Source organism: Periophthalmus magnuspinnatus, chromosome 10 (genome assembly GCF_009829125.3).
Source record: "Periophthalmus magnuspinnatus isolate fPerMag1 chromosome 10, fPerMag1.2.pri, whole genome shotgun sequence".
Lineage (NCBI taxonomy): Eukaryota > Metazoa > Chordata > Actinopteri > Gobiiformes > Gobiidae > Periophthalmus > Periophthalmus magnuspinnatus.
Genome location: NC_047135.1, coordinates 35,107,162 through 35,129,981, shown reverse-complemented (window position 1 = coordinate 35,129,981; position 22,820 = coordinate 35,107,162). Strand labels below are relative to the sequence as shown.

General features: G+C 42.8%; 1 protein-coding gene across 2 annotated transcripts in view; it reads right to left on the bottom strand.

Moving 5' to 3' along the window:
- Window positions 1-306: 306 nt before the first annotated feature.
- nlgn3a (neuroligin 3a) overlaps window positions 307-22,820 on the bottom strand; it is a 255,864-nt gene continuing 233,350 nt past the window's right edge. For both annotated transcript variants that reach the window (XM_033974470.2, XM_033974471.2), the window contains one exon: window positions 307-1,171. In XM_033974470.2, the coding sequence (XP_033830361.1) occupies window positions 319-1,171 (853 nt within the window). In that variant the 3' untranslated portion in view covers window positions 307-318. The remainder of the gene's footprint in view (window positions 1,172-22,820) is intronic.

The following is a 22,820-nucleotide window of genomic DNA, read 5'->3' as shown; positions in this document are numbered from 1 at the left end:
TAGAAAAGAACACTGCAGAAAGTCCCCCCCCCCCCCTCTCTCTTTCTCTCTCTCTCCTCTCACATCCGGAGAAGAGAAAAGCAGTTTGATTTTGGCAGCTCTGCACAACGTGACATCCACAGAGAGCGCTCATCGACTCTCCCTGTAGTAAAAGTCGACTGAAATCTGTTTTTAATCCGATTTCTGCCCATCCCCGTTCGTCCCCCTCCCCGCCGTCCCTGTGGTATTTATAAAACACAATCCTGCGGTCCGTTCGTGTCCGTTCGTGTCCGCTCGTGTCCGCTCGTGTCCGTTCGTGTCGGTAGGCCTTTCTTAAAGCTATACCCGGGTGGTGGAGTGCGAGTGGGGGAGTCCGGTGGAGTTGAAGCCTGTGGTGAAGGTGTTGTACGGGTGCAGGTTGGGCATCCCCACCAGCGAGTTCGGGATCATGGTGATGGTGTTGGGCGTCATGAGGGGTATGTCGTCCGGGGAGCGCCTCAAGGTGAGCGTGTAGTCCGGCAGCGCGGCCAACCGGATCGCCCCCTCGTTGGCGTTGCCCGCGTCGCACTCGTGGTGGGTTTGGTTCATCTGCAAGGACATGATCTCCTCCTCGGGCGCGTGGTGGCCGATGTCGTTGGAGGTCGTTTGGCGCTGCGGGCTCGGCTGACCGTGTCCCGAGTCCTGGCGGCGCTTGTCCTTGCGATAGTAGAGCGCGGCGAACGCCAGAACGTTTAGGAACAACAGCGAAGCCCCCACTGCGATGGTGACGCTCAGCTCGGTGGAGTAGTCTCTCGGGTTCTCCACCACGAGCGGCCCGGTCTCCTCGTCTTCGCCTAAGGTGTTGTCTTCGCTGTTGTACGCGGGGGACATCGGCGGACGTTTGGTGTTGAAGGGCCAGTTTTTGGCGTTGGGGCGTTTGGTGGCGAGCGTGTTTTGGGTGGTTTCGGGCGGGGGCACTTTGGTGGTGGTGGAGGTGTAGTGGAACATGTCGTGGAGGTTGTACAGGTGCGGTACCAGGTGCTTCCAGAAGGCCACTTTGGTCGCGCGGTAGTGGTCCCGGACGCGGGGCTTGAGGCCGATGTGGAGGTACAGCTGGTCCTGGGGGTTGTACTTGGACCAGGCCACCTCCTCGAAGCGGTTGGCCTTGGTGTGGATGAACTTGGTGTCCTGAGGAACCGGTTTGTTTGGATCTCTGCAAAGAAAAAGAAGAAAGAAATGGTCAATATTAGGATTTATATTAAGAGAATTGACCTGAAATCTGTAACTGTAAACGTTTCAGAGTGAGGACGTTTCTCTGCACGTCTTCAGTTCTGGTCAGATTCCTGCTGGACACTGCCTTATGTAATTAGCTCCTCCCTTCAGACAGATATAAGGCAGTGTCCAGCAGTTACACGTTTCACTTTTGGCTTTTGTTCTGGAAGTAAAACAGTGAAATATTTTGTTGATGTCAGACGGACAGTGACAGCTTTGACAAAGATGGAACCGTTTTGGCAAAATACTGTATTTCATGTTATGCAAAAATATGAATTATTATTTGAAAAGAAATATTAATTGAAGGACATACATAAGTGTATTGTAGAAGTGTCAGAAAATCTCTTATTTAACTGTTTGATGGAGAGGGATCAACAGAGAGCCACTGAAAAGATGCAAATTTATTATTTATTTATTATTTATTTTTTATTTTACTACTGTTATTATTATTATTATTATTTTATTGCATATTCTGTGTGGTTTGTGTTTTGTTTTCTGGTCAACTTCTGTGCCCATATTATTGCTTTCCATAAATATTATATGTTATATTATTATGCTGACCATACTTAGCTATTATTATTATTATTATTATTATTATTATTATTATTATTATTATTATTATTATTATTATTATTATTTTACTATTTATTATTATTATTATTTTACTATTTATTATTATTATTATTTTACTATTTATTATTATTATTATTTTACTATTTATTATTATTATTATTTTACTATTTATTATTATTATTTTACTATTTATTATTATTATTATTATTATACTTTTACTATTATTATTATTATTATTATTTTACTTTTTTTATTATTATTAATATTATCATCATTATTATTATTATTGTGTTAAATCTGATTGGCTGATAGAACGTGGCGATGTCGTCTGAAACAGCCACAGATTCAAACAAGTCCTTTTTTTTCCTCTCAGGATACAGTTCAATTCGAGTTTATTTCTTTATCACATTTAAAACAACTCGAGTTGACCAAAGCGCTTCACATAAAAGTCAACACAAAACAAATCTACGGAAAAGCGACGCAGAGGAAAAGAGGAGACATGTGATCTGTCCTCCAGGTGAAACTGTCAACATCTGTTTAGCCCTTTGTCCAACACTTGAATACTCCCTACACTTTGTCCAGTTGAGACTCTGTCCTCTGATCTGACGTTTCCTCGTCACAAACAGACCTGGAGTAGTGTTTTTGTGTCATATAAGACGTTTAAGTCGTCTGGGTTGTAATCTGCACATATCAATAAACAACTTTTCATCTGTTAAATCTGAGATAAACTCTACAATGAAAAGGAGATTCTAGTGATGAGTCGTTTCTTTTATTTTCATCTTTATTTCCACAGGGATTAAAGTCTCAAACTCTGAAGGTCGACCTGTTCAAATCCAGAACGATACAAACAAAAACAAACCAAAAAACAAACATATGCCCATTTAAAACATTAAAAACATTAAAAACAGGAGCAGGTTGATTATAAATGTTTATCCTTCAAATGTGACGTTTTTAGGAAGTAAAATAATCAAAAGGTTTTTCCTCCATTTCAGTTCTTGAGCGGCCATTTTCTAGACGTAGACCATCATCAGAGCTTGTATTCAAAGTTCTTCTCCTCCTTTCCTCTTTCTCTCTCTCCTCCTCTCTTTTTCTACCCCCTCCCCCTCTCTCCTCCTCTCCTCTTTCCTCTCCTTCTCTCCTCCTTCCCTCTCTCCTCTTTCACCCCTTCTCTCCTTCTTTCTACTGTCCAGTTTTCAGACGTAGATAATCATGAGAGCTTGTATTCAAAGTTCTTCTCCTTTCCTCTTTCTCTTTCCTCCTCTCTTTTTCTCCCCCCTCCCCATCTGTCCTCCTCTCCTCTTTCTCTCTCCTCCCTCCTCTCTCACCTCCTCTTTCTCCCCCTCTTTCTCCATCTCTCTATTGTCTATTGATGTACACAATCATGAGATCTTACATTCAAAGTTCTTCTCCTTTCCTCTTTCTCTCTCCTCTCTTTTTCTCCCTCCTTCCCCTCCCCCTCTCTCCTTTCTCTCTCCTCCCTCCTCTCTCTCCCTCTCTCGTCTTTCTCCCCCTCTTTCTCCTTCTCTCCATCGTTCAGATTTTAGACGGAAACAAACATGAGATCTTGGATTAAAAGTTCTTCTCCAGCTCCTGTTCCTTCTCTCCCCTAATGCTGCTCACTCTCTCCTCCTCTCCTTTCCTCCTCCTTCCCCCTTCTCTCCTCCCTCCCTCTCTCCTCCTCTCTTCTTTCCCTCTCTCCTTCTCTCTATTGTCCAGTTTTTAGACATTGACAAACATGAGATCTTGGATTAAAAGTTCAACAAACAGGTGAGATATTGAGTCAGTCTGTCATTGTCGTCCCTTAAATACATTTTATAAATACATTTTATAAATACATTTCATAAATACATTGACACAGTGTTGTTCTTCTGACAGATAACGATGTCCGACCTGCTCTTTCGTGGACTGAACAGTGATGGGTTTTAAATTCACCTGTTATGAATCAAAAGGCTTTTATGGTTTGATTAATTGCAGCTCAGAACGGCCGGAGAACTGCACATTCTCAGAGACGGTGGAGCAGCGGAGCGTTTTCTTCACCCCCGTTTGCTCGAGTATCTGAAACGTTTGGATTGTTTTTGTTGAGTTTAAGAGGAGTGACATGAAACTGCATCAAACACTTGTCTTGTATTGGCTTTTGTACAAACCCACTTCCTCTGGAGACTGGTTTATATCGAGGTCTTTTCTCCAACACTCAAGTTTCATGGTTGAATTTGATCGTAGTAAAGGATAAAATTCTGAAATAGCTCCTTTTTAAAAACACTTCTTAGATATTTGAAAAAAGTGCTTTCCAAAAAAATCTTTCTAAAGGGTTTAAAAGTCCCAAGTTGTTGGTTCTTTTTGCTTTGTACCAAACTTAAACCACATCCTTAAGCATTAGACTGAGAAAAGATCCAGAGGTAAAAGTGGGATTATGGTATTATTTTCCATTTCTGTCCACCAGGGGGCATCCTTTTTAATGTATGTGAGCTGCACGGCCCAGTAGGACACACTGCGTTTGGACAGTTCACTCCTCCCTCATTAGGAGGCAAATGAAGTAGAGTCGGCCTCATCCAGGCTCTTTCATTTTTCCATTTTTGAAAGTTAAGAGCAGTTTTTGAATCCTTTTGAACCAATCACAGGGAGACGGCCGGGGGGGTTCGGAAAAGTGTACGGTCATTTAGGAAATATGATCGTTTGGCCAATGAAAGACACAGGAAGAAGAATCCACCTGTTAACATTATCAGATTTTTTAATTTAATTTTATTTTTACTATTCATAATTGTTCTGAATTATCTTACTATTATTATTATTATTATTATTATTATTATTATTATTATTATTATTTATTTATTTATGTATTTATTTATTTTATTTATTTATTTTTATTTATTTATTTATTTTTTACTGTTTTTATTATTTGTATTATTATTATTATTATTGTTATTATTGTTGTTACTATTATTATTATTTTTTATGTATTATTATTTTTATATTTATTATGTATTTATTTATTTGTATTTTTTTTATTCATATATATATTTTTTAATTCTACTTATTCTTCTTATGCTCATCAAAAGGGGATCTCAAAACACATGGGAGGTGTGGGGTTTAAAAAGAGGAAAATCTAAATGTAACTTGTTTAACTGCAGATGATTTCAACACTTGAATAAAAAAATAAAACGTGCTTGTTTCTTTCTCGTCCAGCACCAGACTCACACACCAGATGTTCTTTGTTTACGTTACGACCTGAGACGTGACCAAACGCATCAGTCAGTCGTATTAAAGCAGAAACAGTCGTATTTAGTTGCGAAAGGAGTAAAACGATGTCATCCGCGTTTAATGAGACTCTACGTTCTGCACCGTCGACTGTGATTGTTCAAACGGCTGAACGGGGCGGACGCGGTGACGGCGAGCGCCCCCTGTCCACACCCACGCTTTACTTTAATCGAACCAAACACATTTTTATTTGTCAGAAGTTCCACAGCAGAGGGATTTTGGTAAAGTAACTGAACCCATCCGCGGATTTTATTCTCCATAACTGAATCGTGCCAAAACATTCATAAAAAGTAAGACCACTCGACTCGATCAGACGCTTCTCGCCGTCGAAGGAGAGGAGGGAACGATCTGAAGCACGGGCTGATCCTTGGATAACGACGAGGACTCCGAAAATAAAGACATTTTGGTCCCTGTGAATAACGAGAGTCTCTTCTAAACCAACAATTTGCAGAGTATTCTCCCAAATTCTAACATTTATTACTGGGTTTTCCTGGTTTAGGGACTAGAATAATTAACGCACACGTCGTTAAATCAGCCGTATCGCGCTTGTGCGTCTCTAGAGTTATAATTCGTGACACTCCTGGATCATTTTGTTAGAATTTACATGTTTTAAATCACAATATTCATCTAAAACGACTTAATAAAAGCAACAAACCCCGCTGAGTTCAAGTTAGAAAACCGCAGCGTCCAATAGGAGCGGACGTCGGCGTAAACGTCATCGCGACAAAGCGGCGTGTTGCTGTTGGCGCCCCCTATTGGACAGACGCACATCACACTAGAGCAGGGGTCTCGAACTCAAATTATCCGGGGGTCGCAGGAGGCGGAGTCTGGGTGAAGCTCAGGTGTTCCACGAAAAAAAAGCTTTGTTAAATTTTTCTCAAACGTCATCGCTGTTTTCAACATACGTGAAAAAATACGGCAATTCTTGTGGATTTTATGGATATACGTCGTTATTTGTTGAATCTTTTGGGGTTTACCGATTTGGCAGAACCTTCTACACACAACATGGTAACGCCGCACTGACATTAAACATTCATATTGTCCTGCGGGCCACAAAATATCGTCTCGCGGGCCACAAAATATCGTCTTGCGGGCCGCAATTGGCAACCGGGCCGCACGTTGGAGAGTATTGCACTAGAGCGTTGCGTCATAATTTTGGTACAAATGACGACGCGGACGAATCCTGCGAGTATCACTGATTAAAAAAAACAAAAAACTGAAGAAGGACGTGCGTATGTCTCAGTGGGCGTGTCTCAGTGGGCGTGTCTCAGTGGGCGTGTCTCAGTGGGCGTGTCCAGGTGGAGGTTAAACGGGGGTAAATCGGCGAAATGGCGTCTTGAAAATAGTCGATTAAAGATTAAACTCAAACATGAATCACTCCAGATACAAGTTCAGAGGCTCAACGAAAAGAAACCACTAGAACCTGGATAAATCTCTGAAGATTCCGCTTTGAAGAATAAGTCGAATTTTCCATTTCCAGCGTTGGTTTTATTATTTTACTTTGAAACTTCTTATAAAAGGCGACTGGGAACCGGGTCGAGCTTTTCTACCAGGGCTCATTCTTCACTGATACGACTTTCTAACTGTTGAATAAAATCATAAAATCATCTGTAATTGTGAGGACGGTTAACTTGAAAATGCATTTTGAAAATTAAACTCGGCACAGTCCTCAGAGTTTTTTTCACTTTCTGTTATAATTCGTACATTCGGTTTATTTCCTCCTCGTTTGTGTTTATTATGGAGGTTATGTTTTTTCCAGTTTCTTAATTTGCCAAGTGAACATTTTGCCAGACTTTTCGCTCATAAAAAGTTTGATTTAGCCTTAAAACGTTAAAGCTGCACGGTTCGCAGATTCTTTATTATGTCCCGCCTTTAACAGCAGCAATTCCCTGTTATATTTTATATTTCAAGACTCGCTCCTTTTGCTTTTTATTATTTCTTCCGATTGTGTTTGTTTCTTCTGTAATTCCTTAGATTTTGATAAAGTAAAAATCATTATATATCTCCTGAAATGAGTCTTAAAGGCGTCGTACTTTATACAAGCTGTGGTTTGTGTTTATATTGAAATGTTAATCTATTTTATCTCCTAAAAAAACAAGAAATTCTTCACCGTTAAGCCACTTTTGGGAGGTTCCTTGTTAAGATTTGTATGTGAATATTAATACTAAACAATAATATCGTTAATTGTGATAAAAAGGGTCGATAATAATCATTCGTGGGACTTTTTATATACTCGTGTTATCGCCAACAAAGATAATCGCCGTTAAATCACCATAACGTGCAGAAAAACAACCAGAATTAGAGCTTTTTCTGATTAATTTGTCTTAGAGGAGGGGGCCCACGTGAGTCTTATTGCCCCGGGCCCCCAAATTCCTGTCGACGGCCCTGCTCATCTGTAAATTTTCCGCGAAATCGTAGTTTTTTTCATTGATAACAAAGTACAACACTATGACAGTTGTTTAAATATGGAAGTTGCTCATAATATTACAGTTTTAATTGGTCAAATCCATAACAACTTCAATAATTACAGTGAAATAATCGTCCCAGGTCTAGGTCTGAGATCGTTAAACTATTATAAGAACAGTTTATTATGTTGGACAATAACTCTGCTCAACTAAAAGGTCATCTCTGCCAGAACATGTGTTGAAAGTTTTGGAATAACAACAGTGAACGGAGTCAGTGGGTCTAAAGAGCTGCCAAACTCTTTCATAAAGTCTTGGATGACATCTTTGCTTTTGTGACGAGTTTGGCCAGTCCTGGTGGTTCTGTCTTGAGAGGGATTCAAAAACACAGCTCCAATCTTTGCCTTTTTGTGTTTTTTTTTTTCCTGGGAGAGATGAAATATCTAGGGAAAATATTTGAGAAGAAATGGTCTTCATCTGTATTAGACGCATAAACGTTCACGAAATCACTGTTTTCTCATAAAATAGATCTCTGAATTATTAGATATTTTGATCATTTGTCCGTAATGACATTAAAAACCTAGAAAGTCACTGATGGATTAGCGTAATAACACCACAGGTCCTATATGAAGCCGCACAGGAGGCGACCTTTGCCCCCTTCTGTTTACTCCGAGAAAGAAAACTATTTAAGACCCTATGCCTTTTATTTTATTCATAACCTGTATAAATCTATTCAAGCCTCTAAAACTCCAGGAAATGCATTTAGTTTAAACCGCATGTGTCGTTCAAACATGAGGTAAAATACATGAAAAAGTGTCTGAGAGGTAAACACAGCCATGAACTACAAAAAACACAACACAGCGGCTGGACAAACCGCTGAAAAACACTGCCACCAGCGACAGAACGCTCCAATCGGACGTGTTTGAGTCTGACGTATCCTGAAAACAACACAAACATCTGCCTTTTTTTTTTACAAGTCCCGTCTGTGGTTACTCCGGACCTCGTTAGATCTTTGCTACGAAGGTCCGAGCCTCCGCCGTCGAGGTAAACGTGTGCCCAATGCCCTCGTCCGTCACCGAAAACAGAAAATACCGAGTCTCAGCTGAAGTTGGCGTGCGGTATCAGGATGTTTGCGTTTCTTTTGTACCTTCGTTGCAAACCATAGAGCGAATATAAATGGACATAGCTAATCTACTAGCCGCCGCCGCCGCGTTATTCTGGCTCCATCAACTTTGGCTCCGATTCACTTAGCATTGAAATATCGTCTCTCCTGCTGGTCTTTGCGCATTATTTCTTCGATCTCACGGCTCTAAACACCTTTTTTTTCTGCCTGTAGTTGAAAAACCTCATAATTACTGTCCTCGGTGGAGCATCTGAGTCGCCTTTGGATCCAGTTTTTGTTTCTTTCCGTTGCTGCAAAGAGATCAAGTACCCAACTTTCTGAAAACGCGCGTGTCCGAGGCCTCAGCGCCTTCAGGGAGAGTCACCGGCTGGACATCGTTTAAATCGAGATCTTGTTTCTAAATCGACCATTTTCTCGTCAAGAGGCTTGTTCCTTTTCACCGGCCTCTCGACCTCAGATTATAGCCGAGTTTGAACGTCCTCCGCAGAAGATAGACGCTTCATTCATTCACTCCGTGCATTCAGTCATTTGCTTTTGCGTTTCTTCTGTCAAACCTTCCAGAAAACTTCATAAGCTCCGTATTTCTCCTAATATTTCCTCATTAAACACGTAAACAGTTGGTCTTTCCCCAGTTGTGTTGGTGCGGATTTGGCCACGTTAGATTCGTTCCCTTCTACACTGGTGTTGGTGTCGATGTTACGGCCTTCGTCTTCCCTGTAGCGCTAGCTTCTTTGCCAACGTTAGCTGTTGTTAGTGCTCCAAAGTCCGTTAGTTTAGATCGTGTGGAACATTCTAGCGTATCCTCATTTGCCTTTCCAACGCCAGACACCTTTGTGAGTCTACGTTGACAGACTTGCAAAGATAAACCAGACCGTGACCCTAATCAAGGATATTTCAGGGTTTTTTTCAGTCCGCAGGGTCGAGGGTGACCTTCTAGCTCGCGGCGATATCCAAAAGTCTGCAGAGGACGTTCTATTATCCTGCGATTTCATAATTGTGCCAATAGTAGCACCTGGAAACTTCACTGTTTACGTCACTGCTTCCTGTCCAGTTTTATCTCTATGAGGTTTTTGCAGAGTCACGATAAAAATGAATAAATATTTAAAGATGAGGCAGTGGACAGGGAGCTGCAAGTGGGTCAGGGGTCAGAGGTCAGAGGTTAAGGGGTCAGGGTCAGACGGTGAACAGGGAGCTGTAGGTGGATGTCACTGACAACCTGTTAAACACTAAACAAATAAAATGAACACTTCCCCTGAGGAAACGTCTGTGTTTGCGTCTCGATGCTAACGCTAATGCTAATTTTGATGCATAATAAATATTAAAACACTAAAAACTGAAGTATTCCACGTATAAAAACAACTGGGGAGTCTTTATTTTAATTTTAATATGATGTTTACTTTATGTTTTCAGATTTTAATGAAAGTGTCCGTTAGCTTTTTAGGCTCAGTGAGTTAGCTAGCGTGCCGTTTTGCTAGTTCCGCATTAGCTTTGATTAATATATATGTTTTTATCAGGCAGACAATGCTTCCTGAAACCATAAAGAGCCTTTCACTTTGAGTCACACTGTGGAAAAAACTGCGGTTCTGGACACAAAATGGACGACAAAAATGGCCGACGTGTCTTGCCCGGCGACACAACGGCAGCACAAACACGGTAAAGCGGCGACTCAACGACCCGACAGCCTCTACATCGGTCGAACAAACTCTGCGCGCTGCCAACATTCTCATAACATTCCGCATTTCAATCTGCAGCCTCGGATCAATAAAAAATAAAACCTATTTACACTGTATATAGTTAAAGGTAAAAACGAAATCGACGATGAAATAGTTATCTACGAGTATTTACATCCAGCCAAAATCACGGATCGTTACTCACTTTCATCTGTATTTCAATAGTTGTATTTTTAGTTGGCACATTTAACTCCTGCTGTTGTTGCCACATAAAACTGTAGTACACATTCGTACAGTAGTCAGCTCCCGACTTCATAAACAAATAAAAAAATACGCCTAATATAAAAACTCTGATATAAGACGCCGCATTTGAAAGTCTTGACCTTGCCTCGGCGCGAAAGCATAGGCTCCACGCGCTTCATAATGCATTCAGATACTGCACCGCGGAGTGTTGTGTAGAAAAAAAAACACACACACACACAAAAAAAAACCTGCTTTATTCTGTTCATTTCAAACCGCAGCTTTTCTCCTCAAAAACCGATGAAAATGAGCTGCACGTCCTCCCCTTCGCCGTAGCCTCCCTGTGGGTATAATACGCCGGCCGGTCCCTCGCTCCCTCCCCAGATGTTGTTCTTAAATTAGATCCGATGCAGCCCACCCACCAACCCGCCAAAATCCAGGCCATGGTGGGGTTTTAAAGTAAACACATATGAATAAGTCAGCAGGCTGTAGGGCGCCTGTCGGGAGGCATCTTGTTGTTGATAATCTAACGCTGGTGGTGCCCTCTTGTGCTAATTGCTCAGGGAAGGCAGCTCAGTGTGGCTTGGCATCCTGCGCACAGATGCAAAGTGGACGCTATTAATCAAGATAGGACAAGGCAGAGCTATAGAGTGTGCGTAGAGTGTGTTTGCAGCGCACACAACAACGCACAAAGCGACGTGTGAAAGTGATGGAGAATCGGGACAGAGAGAGAGCTGAAGGCGCAGTACTCGCTCAGAACTACAGAGGTCACCATTCCACTTTTGCACATCACATAGGCAGGCATTTCAATTACACTAAAGAGATTTATTGAATGAATTAACATATAGCCACCCCCGGAGAGGATAGTTTGTGCGATACTACTGATGAAATGACTTTCTTTGGAGGGACCTGATGAATAGCTGCCCGTAGCCTTGAAAACATCGACGGATCTGGGAGGAAAAATGCGAGCAGATCTCTGTAGATTTTGTGTAAATAGCTGTGAAATTTAAAAAACAAAACACTGCGGCGCAAATGTGAAGAAGGTTAAAAAGTCTACGGACAAGTTTATATAACAAAATAACTAAATATGCATCGTGTTTTTTTAATGAGCGAAATAAAAGTCCATTTTCCAATCGTGTTAAAAATATCTGACTAAACTAAACTACTCGCATATTCATTAAAAACGCTCTTTCACCTCGCTAAAACTTCTCTGCGGCGAATACGGGAACAGCGGAGCGTCTTATCGGGGCGAAAACCTTCTAAACAGATCCCAGAGACGACTCCTCCGTCCTCTCCCTGTTCTTTCTCCGCTGTCAATTTTTCTTTTTCAGGTCAGTGCTTCTGGGAGAGGTGAGAGAGAACCGGGGAGAGGGGAGGGCGCGAGCGAGCGAGCGAGGCGGGAGGGGGGGGACGGCGAGCGAAAGCAAATTGAGACGGCCGCGGCTCAATCTCGCCGGTGTCAGCGCGGGAGCCCGTAAATAACCTCTTTTATTAGAACAGTAATGATCCCCAATGAATATCGACAGGCGGACTATGACGACTTTGTAGCTGAATATCTGTAATTAAGTTTCCAAAAGCGGCGAGCGGCGGAGGTAAGGTCGTATTGATCTGTGGCGTTGGCGGCGCGCGCGACATGTCAGGGAGCGGGACGTCGGCGGCGCGCGGAGGGGCGGTTAAAGGCGGCGTGTTGGTTCAGTTCTGTAGAGGTGGGTTATAGGGCGAACAAACAACAACGCCATTTTCGCCGGAGCCAGATCATGATTTGTCAGACTATTTTTTATTTTATTTATCTTTATTTACACGAGGAGAGCCCGAGGAGAGCGCTCAGACTCACCTTTTCATGAGCGACCTGTTCAAATCCAGAATAATTCAAACAAAAACAAAGAAAATAAGCGTCTAGGTTCGTTTAAAACATTAAAAAACAGGAGCAGGTTGATTATAAATGTTTATCACCACATTATTAAAGTGCATTTGTGGCACCGATCTATCCAGTTTTACACGTCCTTGAAATATATTCCACTTTTGGGAAGAAAAATAACCAAAATGAGTCCTGCAGGTGGATTATTTCTACATGACCCAGGACAGAAACAACAACAGCCTGAACTATTTCCTTCCTATAATTCAGTGGGACACAATAATAACTAGTCATTTATATCATTTTTGGTAAAGGTTCATTCTGTCTTCAGTTTTAAACTTAGAGTCAGCGGCAGAGCGAGAACGAGCAGAGGAGGGAAATCTGAAATCAGACAAATCCGACCACTGCAAAAGACACGAACGAGGGCCACAAACGAGGGCCACAAACGAGGGCCACAAACGAGGGCCACAACCGAGGGCCAGGAGCATGAACAGAGACGAGGGAGCATACACCTTATCACACACGGTGCAGTCCTGGAGAAGGTGTCACAGTCTGGGGCGAAAACTTCACCTTCTGTCTGAGAGAAACAAGTAAAACAGCAACACACATCACTGCACCATCACTACACCATCACTACACCATCACTACACCATCACTACACCATCACTACACCATCACTACACCATCACTGCATTACACCATCATTACACCATCACTGCACCATCACACCATCATTACACCATCACACCATCACTACACCATCACTGCACCTTCACTGCATTACATCATAACTCCATTACACCATCATTACACCATCACTGCACCATCACACCATCATTACACCATCACACCATCACTACACCATCACTGCACCTTCACTGCATTACATCATAACTCCATTACACCATCATTACACCATCACTGCACCATCACACCATCATTACACCATCACACCATCACTACACCATCACTGCACCTTCACTGCATTACATCATAACTCCATTACACCATCATTACACCATCACTGCACCATCACACCATCATTACACCATCACTACACCATCACTACACCTTCATTACACCATCACTACACCATCACTACACCTTCATTACACCATCACCGCATTACATCATAACTCCATTACACCATCACTACACCATCACTGCATTACATCATCATTACACCATCACTACACCATCATTACACCATCACTACACCTTCATTACACCATCACTACACCATCACTACACCTTCATTACACCATCACTACACCATAACTACTTCATCACTGCACCATCACTATTACACCGTCACTACACCAGCATTACATCATCACTACACAGTCAATACATCATCACTACATCACTACACCACCACTACACCGTCACTACTACACCATCATGTGACGCTTGTGAGAAAAGCTCCGTGACATGAAACATGTAAACAAACCTCCGTCTGACAAAAATAATCACTAACTCTCAATTTGTTTTGTCTTTAAAGTGATAAAGTCACTTTGTTCTTCTCAAAGTTCACGTTTGACAGTGTGATTACAGCCGCCTGTCACTCACAGCCGCACAGAGACTGAGACAAACGTGTCTCTGTTAGAGCAAAGAGCTGTGATAAATAAAAAAATAGTGAACCTCGATATGACCAAAACAGGAAAACAGGATTAGGATGATTATTTAAATGTTATGACGGTGTCTGCGCATGCACACTGCTCCTACAGGGGGCGCTCTTTACGGCTCACACATTTTTACTGTTTCATTGTGCCGTCTGAATCTCCACTTGGCGAAAAAGTAGAACAGTCGAAATTTCCCACAATGCTCCTTGAAGTAGTGGGCATCGGTGATCACTACACCGCTCGATATAGACCACAATGCACCGCTAGAGTTGGAAAAACAAGTTCCACTGGACACAACACGACTGAACGCAGCCGCAGAGGCGCTGGTTTATCGCACCGTTGATCCTGATTATGAAGAAACCGCCGCTGTGTAAAGTTGCTCGTTCGAACTCAGCCCATATTTCCAGCCCTGACGTACGCTCAGGTGCAATATTAAAACAGGAAAGGGACTCGCGGAGCTCACGCCGCTGAAGCAACTGCAAATTACAACAAAAACATGTCATAACACCGGGCTTTGTTCATTGAATACGACTGCGCTGTAAGTAACACACAATCGTCACCAGCGTCAGTCCCGCGGTAAATACGCCACGAGTGTTATTTGAATTCTGCCAACTTGAATCGCACTTTGTAAATTTGATCCTGAGCCAAAAATACCTGAGACGCCGCATCTCGCCTCCACAGAGCGGTCCACGTTCACACGAGCGACGGAGCGGCGGCGAGGGCTCTTTGGTGGCTCGCTGGTTCCGATGAATAATTTAGGGAACACGAGGAAATCGATGTGGCATCTTTAGTTAATTTGATTTGCCGCATTAGAGAACAACTGGCTGCCTTATCTAATTACACACACATATGCTCGGGTAATTGTTGCAAAGTCAATAGTAAACAGCCCTGCATTCCTTTGAACACTTTCTTCCACCGCCGCGGCTCGACTTTCAGAGCGGCGTTTGAAGTCCTCGCTCTAAGCTTTGGAGTGCGATCCAAGCTCCGCGTCTCTCCTCGCTGCGTCCGGGCTAATAGGTTACCGCGCCGTGTTTGTATTTTGGGGAATCTGGAGGTAAACCGTGATGCAAACAGTCAGATCCAGCGAGCCAAAATTCGATGTTATCCCGCCGTGTCCCGTCTGAATAAGGCGAGAGTGCAGCGGCGGGTTGCGCGGAGCTGAGTTCAAAAAGAAAAGATGAGGTTGTCTGCCAAAAAACACCTACACGTGTTCAATACTCCGAGATAACCCTGGAATAATAAGAAATATCTCAGGAAGTGGGATTTTGTGTCACAGGGATGTACAGAGAATGGAGCGATATAGACGAGCGAAGGACCCTATGGACGGCACATTATTACGTTATGAAAATGTGTCTTTTATTTCTGCCATCTGCATTTAGAACAACACATTAAAGAACAAGTCCTGACATAACGAAACAATCTCATTTTCTGTGTATATAAGTTCACTGCCACTCTGTTTGGATTTACACTGTAGATTCTCACTGAAAATATCAAAAATATGGATGGACACGTGGAGGTTTTAACCAAAAACACATGAATTTAACAAAAAAACACATGAATTTAACAAAAAAAGACATGGATTTAACAAAAAAAGACATGGATTTAACAAAAAAACACATGAATTTAAGAAAAAAACACAAGAATTTAAGAAAAAAAACACATGAATTTAGCAAAAACACACATGAATTTGGCAAAAAACACGTGAATTTAACAAAAAACACATGAAATTAACAAAAAAACACGAATTTAACAAAAAAACACATGAGTTTAACAAAATAAACACATGAATTTAACAAAAAAACACATGAGTTTAACAAAAAAGCACATGAATTTAACAAAAAACATGAATTTAACAAAATAAACACATGAATTTAACACAAAAAACAAAAACCTCAAAATAACTAGAATGAAATGTCCTTTGCTCTGAGCTCTGGTTTGGACTTTTCTTTACTCTGACACACGCAGCTGTGAAGTGAAAAATATTTCAGGAGACGTCGTCATGAAGCGTCGATGAAGAACAAGGTGGACACTTTGAGGATTTTCAGGTAAAATATGAAACAAATATTGAGTTAGTTGTGCCACGTCGTTCTTTATCCTGAATCTTTACTTGTACATTGTTTTGATACAGATCTCTTGGACCTTCGTGATACCTTCTCGTGTTTGTTCCTACGAGACGATGTGTCCACTGTCCTCGAGTCTCTTGGACTAAAGTGGTACGATTATTTTGATGATATAAATACACAGTTTGTTTATTTGTGAGAGACGACACAATCAGACACAACAGCTGTTTGACGATTTTGCACAACTGACTCAATAAATCTGACTTTTTGATTCAAGGAAACTTCTCAGTTGATTTTATATTTTTAAAGGTTTTTACTATTAGAATTTCCACAAGTTTTTTCGTTATTCTTTCTTTCTTCCATAATTGTCCATCTTCCTTCACATATTTCATGTTTTCGTTGTGTATAAAATGTAGAAAATAGTAAAAATAAAGAAATATCAAAAGAGCGAATGTGTCCAAACGTTTAACTAATCGTGTGTATAGTGTATATTTAAACTGTACTTTATGTGTATACTGTATATTTAGGGCTTAAACTGTGTACTTCATGTGTGTATACTGTATATTTAAACTGTACTTTATGTGTATACTGTATATTTAGGGCTTAAACTGTGTACTTCATGTGTGTATACTGTATATTTAAGGCTTAAAGTGTGTACTTCATGTGTGTATACTGTATATTTAGGGCTTAAACTGTGTACTTCATGTGTGTATACTGTATATTTAAACTGTACTTTATGTGTATACTGTATATTTAGGGCTTAAACTGTGTACTTCATGTGTGTATACTGTATATTTAGACTGTACTTCATGTGTGTATACTGTATATGTAGGGCTTAAACTGTACTTCGTGTGTGTATACTGTATATTTAGGGCTTAAACTGTGTACTTTATGTGTGTATACTGTATATTTAGGGATTAATACTTAGTACTTTATGTGTTTAAACGCACAAACAGAGTAAACGTCACATTGTTATTTGATTTTTAACACTTCCGCTCATTATCAGCCTCATTCATAAACGTCTTTTGAAAACTAAACTGTGAATATGTTTGTGCACCGTGAGCCGTGAGCCGAGAGCCGTGAGCCGTGAGCCGAGAGCCGTGAGCCGTGAGCCGTGAGCCGTGGAGCCGGTGAATCGCTGCACACACAGATTCATCTAATTGCTCGGCACCGGGGCCAGAGGAGACACATGGTCTGTTTGTCTTTGCTCTTGATCCTGCTCAGCCCCCCTCTCAGAGCTGCTGTTTCAAAGATAAAGATCCACACGGTCTGACTCTAATTAACACACTCCAAACTCAACGCTGCTGCTTCACCATAAACTCATTTATGAAGCACCGGGTTGTTACAGGTGGAGCGAGGATCCTGAAGCACAAAACAATCAGGAAATAATATAAAACAGAGACATGAGTCCAGTCAGGAACTCCACCTCATTTTAACTGGACTCCACCTCATTTTAACTGGACTCCACCTCATTTTAACTGGACTCCACCTCATTTTAACTGGACTCCACCTCATTTTAACTGGACTCCGCCTCATTTTATCTGGACTCCGCCTCATTTTAACTGGACTCCGCCTCATTTTATCTGGACTCCGCCTCATTTTAACTGGACTCCGCCTCATTTTAACTGGACTCCGCCTCATTTTATCTGGACTCCGCCTCATTTTAACTGGACTCCGCCTCATTTTAACTGGACTCCGCCTCATTTTATCTGGACTCCACCTCATTTTAACTGGACTCCGCCTCATTTTATCTGGACTCCGCCTCATTTTAACTGGACTCCGCCTCATTTTATCTGGACTCCGCCTCATTTTAACTGGACTCCGCCTCATTTTAACTGGACTCCGCCTCATTTTATCTGGACTCCGCCTCATTTTAACTGGACTCCGCCTCATTTTAACTGGACTCCGCCTCATTTTATCTGGACTCCGCCTCATTTTAACTGGACTCCACCTCAATTTAACTGGACTCCACCTCATTCTGACAAGACTCCACCTCGTTCTGACTGGACTCCACCTCATTTTAACTGGACTCCACCTCATTCTGACAAGACTCCACCTCATTCTAACTGGACTCCGCCTCATTTTAACTGGACTCCACCTCAATTTAACTGGACTCCACCTCATTCTAACAAGACTCCACCTCGTTCTGACTGGACTCCACCTCATTTTAACTGGACTCCACCTCATTCTAACAAGACTCCGCCTCATTCTAACTGGACTCCGCCTCATTTTAACTGGACTCCACCTCAATTTAACTGGACTCCACCTCAATTTAACTGGACTCCACCTCAATTTAACTGGACTCCACCTCATTTTAACTGGACTCCACCTCATTTTAACTGGACTCCACCTCAATTTAACTGGACTCCACCTCATTTTAACTGGACTCCACCTCATTTTAACTGGACTCCACCTCAATTTAACTGGACTCCACCTCATTCTAACAAGACTCCGCCTCATTCTAACTGGACTCCGCCTCATTTTAACTGGACTCCACCTCGTTCAAACTGGACTCCGCCTCATTCTAACAAGACTCCGCCTCATTCTAACAGGACTCCGCCTCATTCTAACAAGACTCCGCCTCATTCTAACAAGACTCCGCCTCATTCTAACTGGACTCCGCCTCATTTTAACTGGACTCCACCTCGTTCAAACTGGACTCCGCCTCATTCTAACAAGACTCCGCCTCATTCTAACAAGACTCCGCCTCATTCTAACTGGACTCCACCTCAATTTAACTGGACTCCACCTCAATTTAACTGGACTCCACCTCATTCTAACAAGACTCCACCTCGTTCTGACTGGACTCCGCCTCATTTTAACTGGACTCCACCTCAATTTAACTGGACTCCACCTCATTCTAACAAGACTCCACCTCGTTCTGACTGGACTCCACCTCATTTTAACTGGACTCCACCTCATTCTAACAAGACTCCGCCTCATTCTAACTGGACTCCGCCTCATTTTAACTGGACTCCACCTCAATTTAACTGGACTCCACCTCAATTTAACTGGACTCCACCTCATTTTAACTGGACTCCACCTCATTTTAACTGGACTCCACCTCAATTTAACTGGACTCCACCTCATTTTAACTGGACTCCACCTCATTTTAACTGGACTCCACCTCAATTTAACTGGACTCCACCTCATTCTAACAAGACTCCGCCTCATTCTAACTGGACTCCGCCTCATTTTAACTGGACTCCACCTCGTTCAAACTGGACTCCGCCTCATTCTAACAAGACTCCACCTCATTCTAACAAGACTCCGCCTCATTCTAACTGGACTCCGCCTCATTTTAACTGGACTCCACCTCGTTCAAACTGGACTCCGCCTCATTCTAACAAGACTCCGCCTCATTCTAACAAGACTCCGCCTCATTCTAACAAGACTCCGCCTCATTCTAACTGGACTCCACCTCAATTTAACTGGACTCCACCTCAATTTAACTGGACTCCACCTCATTCTGCCGAGACTCCACTCTGTTCCAAATGAAATAAGAAGTGATAAACATTAAGTTGAATAGTATAAAGTTCTTAATCACGTGCGTCTGTGTCGTTTGCTTTTATTTGGTTTCGGTGACTCCAGTCGTTGCCAATCTGCCTCTTTTGCGTTCCAAACAACAATGCATCTTTATGAGACGTTTAGTGCTCACTCCATGCTCTTTTAGGACTCATTGAAACAAAGTAATGACCATGAAGCCAGTGCGAACCCAGTCACACTCAGACGCTCCCAGATAGCGAGGGAATAGAATAGGATTAAATAGTGTGGAAAGATTTCAGCGGCCGCCTGCACTTGAAGATTTGAGATGTGACAACAACAAACATAATGAACTAAAGAAATGGGAGTTGGACTTGGACAGATCAAATATAACGAAGATTATCAAACCAAAAGTGCGATGAAAGAGGCGCGGAGGCTCGGCACAGGCCACAAACTGCAAATATAAATGGACGTAGCTAACCTGCTAGCCGCCGCCGTCGCCACGCTCCAAATAGGACGCGATCACGGGCGTGCGTCCAGCTTCATCGACTCTGGCTCCAGTTCACTTCACATTAGAGAACTGTGGCTCCTCTCTCTGTAACTGCTGCTGTCAGACTCGTTATTTTGGTCTTAAAATGTTCGTGTGTCAGGATTTCTGCGCCGTTGCCTGAGATTTTGGCACCACCCGCTACACGCCCGCAATCAAGCCTCCACCTCTGGAGTACAAACGGGCTGAGGATTGTTACAGAAGCTGCCAGATCATCAAGTCATCCTTCATTCTTCAGTTTTCTCATCAGTGTTTCCTCCGTGATCCTGTTTCTTGGACCCACCGTGATCCTCCGCCTCCGACCCAGCTTCCTACAACGAGCTCCTCCAACCACATCCTCTTGTTTGTAATAGACTGTGTTAAACCTGTACCTTGAGTCAGTATGTTTGATCCCCCAGACTTTACGACAGAGGTGCCCAAACATTTTTTTTATCGAGGGCCATATCTCGCAACATATTCGAAGCGGAGGGCCACAGACGGGTGATCGGTGCAATAAATAAGGCTTTAAACACATTCATTTTAGGTCTGTATCACACTGTAACGTGATGTTTGAGGTTATAGTCGTAGAAATAGTTAAATTCGCTGCTTATGATCAATTGGGCCAGTTCAGCAGGAGGTCTGAGGGCCAACAAAAACTGATCTGAGGTCCGCATTTAGCCCCCGGGCCATAGTTTGGACACACCTGCTTTACGACATCGTGTTAACCCGGCGTTTTTATTTCGCTATTGTGTCTGTAAATCAAAATATGAACATTAATAACAGACAAATCGGGCGCCGTCTTTCCCCGAGGTCACTCCCGCTAGCGTTGGCAACGGGTTTGATTGACAGCGTTGCTAACCGGCCGCTCCCTGCTAAACTCGCTCCAGATTGGCTCTTCGGTTGCTATGACATTCGAGGCCAGAATAACCCAGCTTCAAATCCGCCGCCTCGACTGCTCTAGCCTCGACGGGCTTCGTTTAGAGCTGAACGCCGCGGGTGACGTCACACTCGCTCAGTCTTTCCCCGGTCTACGGCGCTGTCTTTGTGCCAGCGCTGGGACTATTACGTTTGCATCCTTCCTTTAGCTCTCATTAGATGCCCTTTCTAATCCCCCCAAAATATCCAAAAGCTTGGGAAAGTAGAGTGTACACACGTTGTGAGCAGATTACGTCAGACCCAAAGCGGCAGAGTTGTGAAGGCGCGTTGGATTTATACACCCGTACATCACAGCGACTTGTATGAGCATAATGTGATGTTTGTTGGTTGGCCGCATTAGCAGATAGCCTCGCTCCTGTCAGGCCTTTCCCACTTAATCCAAGCCGTGGCCGGACTCCCATGCAGGGGCAGAGGAGACGGATTATTACAGCCATAAAAGCAGGCATTTTAATAGCCTTTCAGATTTCCTGTGATGTGCTCATATGGCAGAGGCGCTATAAACCTCCGCCCACAGCTGCTCGCCCACGCCCCAACCCGCCTCGACGATCCCCGCGACCTCTCCAGACCCCGGGCGACCTCGCGGTTAAGGACTCCCGTGCGATCGAGCGTACGTGCGAGTAATCTCAGATCTGTCAGGAGGGAACCCGTGGATTTGTGGGCTGACCTGGGCGTTTTATGGAGGGGTAATGTACTGACGTTTGGGCAGTGGTCCTCGTCTTCCGTGTTCTCGCTCTTTAAATGGGTTTTTACGGCTGGTTTTATGTAGCGTTCCAGTTAGAAAAATGAACGAGGGCGATGTGCGGAGACATAACGCGCTGCTCCGACATCTGGATGTTCTCACGTAAAAATGGCTTTGTTCACTGAGCGCCAAACACTTTACAGTCGTTTTACCTGCGGGGCTCAACACGGTGGAGGCCCGCGTCTTTGAATGTATAGTCACAATATTCTTTATTTTTTTTGTCTTTATTTACACGGGGGGACCCAATGAGAGCACTTAGCCTCGCTTTTTCACCGTCGCACTGTTTAAAATACAATACAGACGCAGAAAAACAAACAAAAACACGCTTAAAAGTCCATATAAAACATTTTAAAAAGGTCATTAGCGGATTATTAAATTGCGATTGTGTCACTAGTGCCTCCCGTTTTGCTTTTCCTCAAAGTTTGTTCCAGTTTTGGCAAGAAAAACAGCTAAAATCCCTCTCGACTCGTCCTCAGCCTTACGCAGTCATGTGATCTAGTATTAAACGCGCTGGGATCAATGATTAACAAACAGGTGAGGCATTCTGGGAGTTTTTAAAGCCGTCCCTTGTAGATACATTCCACACAGAGCTGTTCTCTTCTAACAGACACTGACATATTGGCTTGAACAGGATTATTATGTAGTTTATCAGCTATGAGCCTCGAAAAGATGAAATAAAGATTAAAATGTGTTGGATTTGAGCTGCGTAAAATGCAGTTATAAAAACAAACTTAGAGACTCTGCGGAGAATAAGCCCAGTGACATTTACAGGAGAACCACCGCCGCGCTCGTCCAGGTCACTTATTTCAGTCGTTTAATTTGACCATTTAAAGTGAACGCTTCAAAGATCCACGGTGTCACGTTTGCGGAGGAGAGTTCACCACCTTCTCGTCTCTGGGGAAATGTTGTTATTTTGCCTGGAATGTTCCACAGTTGCATTAAACCTGTGTGTTTTCTTGAAGATGAGCAGGTAAAGCAGGAGAACGCTCGGTTTTCGTGGTATGTCCGAGCGGAAACGAATGTAATAAAACCACTGTAAGTTATATATATGTTAACTGTGGAACATTTCAGAAAAAGCAGTAACGTTTCTATAGAGACGAGCAGGC